Source organism: Notolabrus celidotus, chromosome 1, assembly GCF_009762535.1.
Source record: "Notolabrus celidotus isolate fNotCel1 chromosome 1, fNotCel1.pri, whole genome shotgun sequence".
Lineage (NCBI taxonomy): Eukaryota > Metazoa > Chordata > Actinopteri > Labriformes > Labridae > Notolabrus > Notolabrus celidotus.
Genome location: NC_048272.1, coordinates 12,710,484 through 12,720,558, shown reverse-complemented (window position 1 = coordinate 12,720,558; position 10,075 = coordinate 12,710,484). Strand labels below are relative to the sequence as shown.

The 10,075-nt window shown below is 39.8% G+C and overlaps 1 protein-coding gene across 4 annotated transcripts; it reads left to right on the top strand.

The window, feature by feature from the left end:
* The first annotated feature begins 1,216 nt into the window (after positions 1-1,216).
* sp1 (sp1 transcription factor) lies at positions 1,217-10,061 on the top strand. 4 transcript variants are annotated; one of them, XM_034680391.1, is made up of 6 exons: positions 1,217-1,320; positions 1,901-1,974; positions 4,127-5,516; positions 7,106-7,247; positions 7,702-7,895; positions 8,142-10,061. In XM_034680391.1, exons 1-6 carry the CDS (start codon positions 1,314-1,316, stop codon positions 8,447-8,449), a joined length of 2,115 nt encoding a protein of 704 aa, XP_034536282.1. In that variant the 5' UTR covers positions 1,217-1,313; the 3' UTR covers positions 8,450-10,061. The 4 variants fall into 4 exon arrangements, with proteins under 4 accessions (XP_034536282.1, XP_034536291.1, XP_034536272.1 ...); XM_034680400.1 differs by having other exon boundaries at positions 1,218-1,320; positions 7,705-7,895; XM_034680381.1 differs by having other exon boundaries at positions 1,320-1,650; positions 7,705-7,895.
* The last annotated feature ends 14 nt before the right edge of the window (positions 10,062-10,075 follow it).

The window sequence follows — 10,075 nt, the reverse complement described above, 5'->3', positions numbered from 1 at the left end:
TTATAAAGTAAATATTTATCATCTTGCTTTTCTTGCATGTAACTTAGCAAGCCATGATGTAATGAGAAAGTGTGCAAACTATAGTGGCGCAGTTATGATGGTAACCTGAATCTCAACTCAACTCAACTTTATTTATATAGCACCTTTCATACATAAAAGCATGCAGCCCAAAGTGCTTCACGGAATAACAGAGAGACAGAAAACAACAGCAATGGTAGAATTATAAATGGCATGATTATAAATAAAATACTTAAAAATAAAATAAAATCAATACAGTAAAATTAATAAAATAAGTGAAAGTGGAAAGAAAAGTTTTAAATAAGTTAGTGTTAACAAGATCACATGAATACAAGAAACAAATAGATAAATAAATAATTAAATAAGATATATATGAAGAGTTCATTTGCAAAAACAGATAACTCACTTTTGAAAAAGTAAAAAATTGTTTCAAAAAACATGTTTTTTCTAATACTAGCTTTTGGTATGATCAATCAAGAGAGGTTGGGCGGCTTTGACTAAGTCACAATGACTTTACTAATCAGAGATATCTTAAAAAATGTGACTTTATGAGGAATCTATATCAAAAAGAAATGTTTTTTGAAAATGTATAAAAACGGAGTTATCTGTTTTTGCAAATGAACTCTTCATATGTTAAAGCAATAATTTAATTGACTTATTATTATTTTCTTTGAACGCAGAGACAATGTTCATTGTTTTGTTAGTGGAAAAAAAGATGGGCATTGTACATTTTGAATTGACATCACTGTATTTTGCTCTGATTGTGTCCCTAATAATAATTATGTATATATATATATATATAAATATCTATCTATATATATATATATATATATATATATATATATATATATATATATATATATATATATTTATAAGCAATAATTAAAATAAGAATTATTAAAATAAAATTAAAAAAGTAACAATGCAGTCCAGGGCTAAAAATAAATTACTCCAAATTAAAAGCTAGATTAAAAAGGTAAGTCTTAAGTTTACTTTTAAAAACACTCCGAGAGCTCGCCGTTTTAATGTCCAGAGGCAGAGTCTGAATCTGCCAGATCAGTTACAAAATATTAAATTACATTCTGCATAATTTATATGCTGTACTGAAACTGTGTAAAACCCTCATTTCTGGTCAACATTTGTTACCCTGCCAAAGTATTTTCTGCACAGACGGGTCCATAAATCTAACGCACCCCTCTGTCTCCTTCATAGGGGCAGCCCGTCAAGTTTGTGTGAAGTTGTGAAAAGTTGTCAACTCGAAAAAAGAGCAGAGAAACTCCTCCCGTCTTCAAATTATGAGCAGTAAGTGAACTTTTTTCAACTCAGTGGCATGTTGAGAAACAAAGCATTAAGCTAACAAGTAGAAGTAAAAGCAGAGGATGTTGTATGACATGTATTCAGCTGTGTAAGGAGAAGAAGTTGGTGTTGTTCGGCTAGCGTCTCAAGCAGTTTAATAGTGGCTGACGAGCTGAACAAGTTTAGCTACCTAACTATTTACAGACTTATTTTCTTTATTGTAACTACATATAGAATTAGTCAACTTTATTCAGCTACTCTAAGTAAGCTATCTGGTTATATTTCGTGGTGTAGTTGGAACCACTCTTCTACTTTTTCTCAGCATGACTTGTTGTGGTGAGTTCATGTTAGCTTAGCGTGTTGGCTAGCTTGTGGCGTGGATTTCCTCACACTTCTTCCCCTCAGTTGCTTCACGTTAAGCTACACAAAATGTGCAAATTTGAGTGACTTGTGTAAGGTATGACATAGCGTGTGTTAAGTTCCCTATAACATGAAATGAATGTGACCCCTCTCTGGTTGATTGGTTTGCTGTTTCGACGTGTCTTCTGTGAGATAAGTGATCTTACAAACTCTTCTTCCTCCGCAGATCAGCAGCAGGGTGAAATGGCCGCTGTGGAGAGCGGCGGAGGCTTCAGTCAAAAGCGAAACACAAACTCACAAGTAGGTTCACCAGACTTTTAATCCAGTTTTTTGGTAGTAGAGATGATAGCTGAGAAACATTAATCAACCAAAAAACTCCCCCTACTCATCCCGTCATCCCTTCCTTCCCTTCGACCTGTATGGATCATTAGTGGATTTTTGTAAACACTTATTCGGCTTGTTGACTTTCTCTTCAGAGCACATGTCACCGGGGTGGGGAATGGGCAGGTAAATTTCGCCCACACGGGGTGTTCCCGTCAAACCCCGGCACTTCATGTGTATTTCGCTCGGCCCATTTGGCTGGCCTTGGATGGGGGTGGCTAGAGGAGTGTGTCAGTTTATAGGGCAAAAATAAAGTGTGGGAGGGAGATGGGTGGGTTTGGGGGGAGGGGAAGCCGAGCCCGCCGCTGCTCTGGAAAAATGTGGTCCCTCCCATGATACTCTCCCACCCTGCTTCCCCCCCTGGACTTCCCTCTCTCTCTCTCTCTCTCTCTCTGAGAACTACTGGAAAGAACCTTAGAAAAAACGATAACTTTAAAGTCATTTGGGAAGTAAAGTATTGTAAGATTGGCATTTCGAAAATAGGATCAAACTGTTACTTTTGTTGTATGTTGGATATACCTCTGAACCTCATCTTATTGAATCGATGGGATCAAAAATGATTGTTTAACCCCCCCTCCTATGTTCCGGGTCAGATTGACCCATTTCAAAGTTCAAAAATAAATACAAAAATGTTTAAAGTATTTTTCCGGTATGAAACTTCTTCTGCTCGGCTTGTATAGTGTAATTAACGTATAAAATAAAAATGGTTAATTTCACACATTTGCAACCCCCCCTGCATGTTTACATTACATAGATACTGTTGGGTCAAGTTGACCCAACAGTCAAAATGTAGGCTAAAAGGAGTCAGAAGTGTCAAATACTAATTGTTTCTTTGCAACTTTGTGACATATTTCACTCCAATCACAAACACACTCATGAAAAACGAGTGAGTTATTGTCATTGAACGATGATCTGTACAAATTAAAGAACACCATTGCACTAAATATTGATTTAAATGGTTATTAATAGAGTTAATGATGAGATTTTAGAAAATTGTAATGGGATTTTTGGGGTTCTGACACTTTTGGATAATTGAATGTGCCCCGGGTCAAGTTGACCAAGGAACATTATTGCTGTTCCTGAGAAACAAACATAACAGGAGGGTTAAGTCAGGGGTTCCCAAAGAGTGGGTCTGGAGCACCTTGGGGGTCACGAGACACAAATGGGGGTTCATGAGATGTCCACCAGAATGTTTTTTTTAAGTTATCTAAAAATAGTACATTTTACCCATTATAGTAAACAAAATATAGACAAAAATAGTAGCTAATTTTGGAATAAAACCATTTGAAATAGAAGATGTAATGAGTTTTCTGCCTTTCTTTGTTGCCAGATGACTCCTAAGTTTAGAGTTGGTGAACAGTTAATTATCAAAAGCATCAGTAGCAGTAGGTTAATTCATAACCGCACAGGACACACAGCCATATGCTCATATAGGTTGGCTAATTTTCTGCAGACCAGTTAAATGCAGCCACATTAAATCACTTCAAGGGGCAGGGGGGTCGCAACTCGCAAGTCTTTGGCATCTATATTTTAGGGGTCACGGGCCGAAATGTTTGGGAACCCCTGGTTTAAGTCACCCATTGGTCTCCTCTATCCAGGCTTGTTAACCTTGGACCCAAAGTTCTAATGTACTTACAAAACCCTCTTTGATCTTGTCAGGTGTACTTTTAGTTATTATTATCTTTAATTTCTGATTTGTTCAAATTTATTTCATTGAGACTATTTTTTATATATGAACTTTTCTGGAGATTCACACTTTTTATTTCAGAGAGGATCAGACAGCAGATAGAGCAGGTAACTGGGAGAAACAGTGGGGGAATGACATGCAGGGAAAGGGGCCACAGGCTGGAATCAAACCCTGGCCACCCGCTATATAGATGAGCAACTTAACCATTACAATAAGACCGTGCCCAGGTTAGGTTTACTTTTTATTTTAGTGTTTTTTTAGCTGTTTTTGTCAAGTTTTCCTCAACTTTATTAGCATATCAAAATAAAAACTTGTATATTTAAATGCATTTTTAATATATTAATTTCTTCTTCTGTCTCTTCCTTTCATGTGTTTTCTTTTCAGGACTCGCAGCAGCCTTCTCCCCTCGCCTTGTTGGCAGCCACATGCAGTCGAATTGACACTCCAGGAGAGAGTGACTCACCTGTAGACCAACAACATCAGCAGCTGGACATAAATCAAGGGGTTTTTACCTCCACTGCCAATGGCTGGCAAGTTATCCCCCTCAGCGTTCAAGCATCCTCAGGCACCAACACCATCACCACTGACTCCTCAGGTGTGATGACGGTAGGAGACGCAGGGAAGGGCAGACAAGTGCTGTCACCTGTAAGCACCCAGGGACAGCAGCAGCAGCCACAGCAATATGTAGTAGCTCAGGCTCCATCGATGCAAGGCCAGCAAGTCCTCACCACCATATCAGGCATGATGCCCAACATTCAGTACCAGGTTATTCCCCAGTTTCAGACGGTGGATGGCCAGCCCCTGCAGTTGACACAAACTCAACAGGATTCTTCTGTATCTGCTGCTGCAGCACAAGGGCAGCAGTTTCAGATCGTCTCCTCACCTACCGGCCAGCAGATCATAGCTGCAACCAACAGAGCTGGCGCAGCAGGAAACATCATAACCATGCCCAGTCTCCTTCAGGGAGCTATCCCCATACAAAATATCAGCCTTGGCAATGGCGTGTTACAAAACCAGCCCCAGTTCCTGGCAAATATGCCTGTTTCATTAAATGGAAACATCACACTGTTGCCTGTCAGTGCCGGAACAAGCAACGCAACAGCAGATGCAAACAGTGGAGGGGATGCAGGTGCAAATCAACTCATACAGCAAGTACAAAATTTAGCAACTTCCACCAGCGGGGTAAGCTACATGACCAGCGCACCCACCATTACTACGCAGGCCTCCTCTTATGGAGTGGCCCAAACACATAACAGCAACGGAGGCATGACGGGAACGTTTCAGCAGAACGCAGCAACTTCTCTGGGTGTCCCGATACAACCAGACAACAGAGATACACAGCAGCCACAGCAGATCTTGATTCAGCCTCAGCAGGTTATCCAAGGCGGGACACACCTCCAGACCATCCAGGCCAGTGCCATGGCAACTGCAGGGGGTCAGGTGTTTGCAGCTCCAACACTCAGCCAGGAAGGGCTTCAAAATCTTCAAATCATGCCAAACACAGGCCCCATTTTCCTGCGCACTGTAGGCCCCAATGGTCAGGTGAGCTGGCAGACACTTCAGATCCAGAGTCCTGCGGGACCACAGATCACCCTGGCTCCGGTGCAGTCTCTCCCCCAGCTGGGTCAGGCTCAGGGAGCGGGTGCAGCTGGTGGAGTATCTGTCAACACAGTGCAGATCCCTGGCATCCAGACCATAAATCTCAACACACTTGGAGGCTCTGGGCTGCAAATGCACCAGCTGCAGACAGTCCCCATAACCATTGCCGGTGCAGGTCAGTTACTCACCTCATAATAATAACAACAACAATAATAATAATAATAATCATGTTTGTTTTATCTTTTGCAAATGCTCCCAAAATATTTTTGCAAAATCAGCTGTATCTTTATATTCAGAATATAGTAAACTTACTCATGAGAGCTACTCCGTCCTTCATTATGTAACCCTCATGCAGGATTTTATTGACTTCAAAATTGAATTGGTGAACGTCTTATGACTTTGTCAGTACTCTTCAAGTTATCCTTGGAATTGAATCTAAAGTTTGCAAACAAACTAGCAGTCATGTAGCAAATATGTGAAGTTGTGTAGGCAATTAGGTTTGCTTGCCGTGTTTCCAGTCAGTGTTTGCTCTGAAATGCATAGCATAGTATATCTCTGGATTTGATCTCTGTATCCCTTTGTGTTTAAAGTGAAGTGTACTGGTTAAACCAGTTCAGCTGGCCTAGTGTTGCTCTGAGCTCTTTCCTCTCCTGTATGTGCTTCTGTTGACTCTTTGTTTACTTCAGTAAACCAGGTCTTATCAGACATTACATGACAGGAAGGCAGTTGTGGGTCAGCCATTATTTGTTCAATTCAGGGTGTAAATTGACTCCTCCTATCTTTTATCATGTCATGACCCGTATTCACAGGCCCTCTCTCTGGACGGTATTAAGCATGTCTACATTTGTTGAGATACAAACATTTGAAAAAAATGATTTGTCTGCTCTTAGTGCATTCTAATGGGCCTGTTATCGTTATGAAGGCATGACCCTTCACATCAGCTCTCTTTGTACATTAAAATATAAACCTATTCACAAAATTCACATATTTTTATTTATTTTATTATTTAACTATCACCTACATATTCTTTTTTTAAATGTAAAACTACCTCTGCACTACTCACCACTGCACTATTATCATATTTTTAGCCTGTACATATTAGTCATGCCTATTTGTTCTTTTGTGTTTATAGTTGATGTTATTATTATTATTATTATTATTATTATATTTATATTTCTATTTGTATGCCTTTGTACAAAGAGAGCACAGTTTACCAAAACAAATTCCTTATGTGTTCAAGCATACCTGGACAATAAAGCTGATTCTGATTTTGATAATAAGCTCAGTGTCGATGTTGACATGAACTCAGTCATAGTAGTCAAAATCTGTTTGGTTCAGGCATCTAGAATTTGATTGGGTGCTCTCATGTTGCATGTTTGTACACAAACTAATATGCAAATCTAGTACGTCTCACTGGTAATTAATTACACTTCCTGTCCAATTTTTCCAAACACAGTGGTTTAGTGTTGTTATGAGGAAATATTAAAGCAACATGTGTGATTCCTCGTTCTTTGTGGCACTGAACATCACCAAGATCTTAAAGATGTGATTGCATGGTATTTCTTCAAAAGCAGTAATGTCACTGTTTGACATTTCAATAACTTACTGAGGGAAAAAACATCATCTTGCACAATTACAGATGTATTGCATGAAAACATGTTTTGAATGAAATAGTTATGCTCTCAATCTAATAACAGTCATTTTAATCTAATCCTGAAAGATCTTCTAACTCATACTTCGGTGATGTCTTTTCCTCTACAACAGGAGAGCAGGCCTTACAGGCAGGAGGGGAGAGTCTGGATGACAGCACAGCGATGGATGATGAGGACATAAGCCCCCAACCACAAGGAAGACGTAACAGAAGGGAAGCCTGCACCTGCCCCTTCTGCAAGGACGGAGAATCACGGTATGCCACTGACCCTTTTATAATGCACAACGTATATTATGTAATCCAGAATAACTGTTAAGCCATAAATTTCACTTTTGATGTGAGTTAAAGTAAAGTTTTTAAAGAGACGTGGAGGGTTAGAAGTGGACCTAAGTGTTTTCTTTTTGTTATTTACTGTCTTTGATGTTTGGGAAAAGAGGGACAAATAACAGAAACTTCTCTCAATTCAACAGATGTGTAGGTAATGCATACTCTGTCATGTCATTAGTGCTTTTGGATAAATGTAAAAACTTTGAGAAGTATGCTTTATCAGGACTGGAGCTGATGAGAGCTCTCAAACTAAAATTCAAGTTTGAATAAATCCTTCACCAAACCTCAGAGAAACTTCTTTGACGTGAGCTGATTTTGGGTTGTCTCCTCACATTAAAATCCCACTTACTCCTTCTTCTAAATTCATGCTTTTCATTTCAAGCAGGGATCCGACTAAAAAGAAGCAGCACATTTGTCACATCTCTGGCTGTGGGAAGATCTACGGCAAGACATCCCACCTGAGAGCTCACCTTCGCTGGCACACAGGAGAACGACCTTTCGTCTGCAGCTGGTCTTTCTGTGGAAAACGATTCACCCGTTCAGATGAGCTTCAGCGCCACAAGAGGACGCACACAGGTGATGCTGAGGATCCATGTCAATTAGTTTGACATTGTTAAAAGGGCACTGAAGCAAACCTAACAGAGATTGATTCTTGTTGTAAGAATGGTAAAGGTTAAGCCAATGAGAATAAGCCAAAATCTGTTTTCTTAGTTACATATGTTCTTGGAGAATACCAAGGATTTATTAGAGTTACAACAATCGATCAAATTGTGAAGCAAACACTACATTTTTTAATGCTTTTTATTTTTCCCTCCTTTTCAGGTGAGAAAAGGTTTGTCTGTACAGAGTGTCCGAAACGCTTCATGCGCAGCGATCACCTCTCCAAGCACATCAAAACTCACCTAAACAAGAAAGCAGTGGGTGGCGCTGCCAGTGGCACCACCGGCTCCGCTGACGCTGGCTCCCCTGCTGCAGTCACAAAAGTGGAACCGGGAGCAGTGTCAGCAAACGATCAGCACACCATTGTCACCATGGAAACCTTATCTGCAGAGAGCATAGCTCGGTTAGCCAGCAGTGGGATCAACATGATGCAGGTGGACCTTCACCAAATTAACGGCAACAGCTACTGAGGACACAGAGGAGCGGGAGGACGGCTTCAGTGGACGATGCATTCAGACATTTTGGTGTAAAAGGGCAGAAACCTCTAAAGCTTCAGGCAGGAGAGACGGCCACAAGGAAAACAGACACTACCCCATTTGAGAACTGAGGCAGGAATGACGATTTCAAATTTGTTTTAGGATATTGGTGGCATTTAAGGGTCAGAGCAGGACTCAAATGTTAGGTGAGAGATGAAATCTAGTTTCCCCTGACTGGAAACAGCACTACACTAACATTTGATCCACATGAAGACCCCATCTTAGGTGATAGTACGATTGCAATAAAAAACACAGACCGACACACCTGGTGTTGAATTGGTGGAAGTATTACTCTCTCTACAAGCCTCCTTAGCAGAGAGACGACACTACTAAGTTCATAGCTTGTGGACCTCACAACTTGTCCTTCCTCTCAGGTGTCTCCTGCCCCTCGACTTACCTTCCCCGCTGTGGCCCAGAACATCATAACAATCCTGAGCAAAAACACGCTTAGTTCTCGCACGTGCTGTAGTAGCAGTAGCAGTTTTAGGGAACCATGCTAACTAACAATCCTGCTATCATAGGAATTATATGTAAAACGTTATAGGGTGGAGGGCTGGAATACATGAGGTGACGACCAGGTGAAAGCCACCAGCACTAATCAGTGTGAGGATGTAGGTGTGTCAGGCCACTGAAATCCTGAGAATAACTCTTTAACCTCTTATGTGGGTACACACGTTCAAGCCATCATGCTTTGATATGTTTATCATAGCAAAAACATTTTGATTTTTTATGTAAGTATATATATTTTTGGTAATGTAAAGGCTACAAAAATTCTTAGCTTTGGCAGGATCATCCTTCACGATTGCAAGAGATTGCCTTTCAGTTATTTGAACCTCTCATGCACAATCAATCTTAAACTTATATTATTACTTTTATACATATATATGTAGATTAAATGTGTAAACTTACCAGCCTTTCTGTCATAGAATAATGGATTCTATACAGTCCAGATCTTCCTATTCACTTTTTTTCCCCTGTGGTATATCTGTCATCCGAGACCTTGCCTTGCAGTCCCTGCAGTCTCTCTCTTTCGGTGGAACGTTTCTTATTTAGTCACATCTGGTCAGAGTCAAATATTTTGTAATGATGTCCAGACAGCATAAATGTGTAAGCTCAAAACCAAAGGTTCATACTCCTTTTATAAGCAAAATTACAACATCTTTCTTTGGTCCATAAACTTTCTAATTTTTACTCTTGCTATTCATATGTTAAAGTTCTAACTGGAAATGATCCAGCTTGACTCGGACACACAGCTCTTTGTTGTCCAAATATATTAAGTTGCAAAATGTTTTAAGGGTCAAAGTTTTCTTAGATGCTCCTCACCTCTGTTGGGTTATGTTTCTTTGAGTCAGAATTCAGCTTTATTTGAGAAAGAAAATTGTATCTTATATTTTGTCAGAAAAATGTGTTTAAAGTCTATAAACTTTCTTCATCGGACAACAAGTGCTCTTATTTTTCTGCCCCGTTTTAAATAAGGGATTTTATATTGTGTGTATACAACTACTGCAAATGCCAACAGCTGGATTAAAATGATGAATACACTTTGTCTCATTTCTTTGT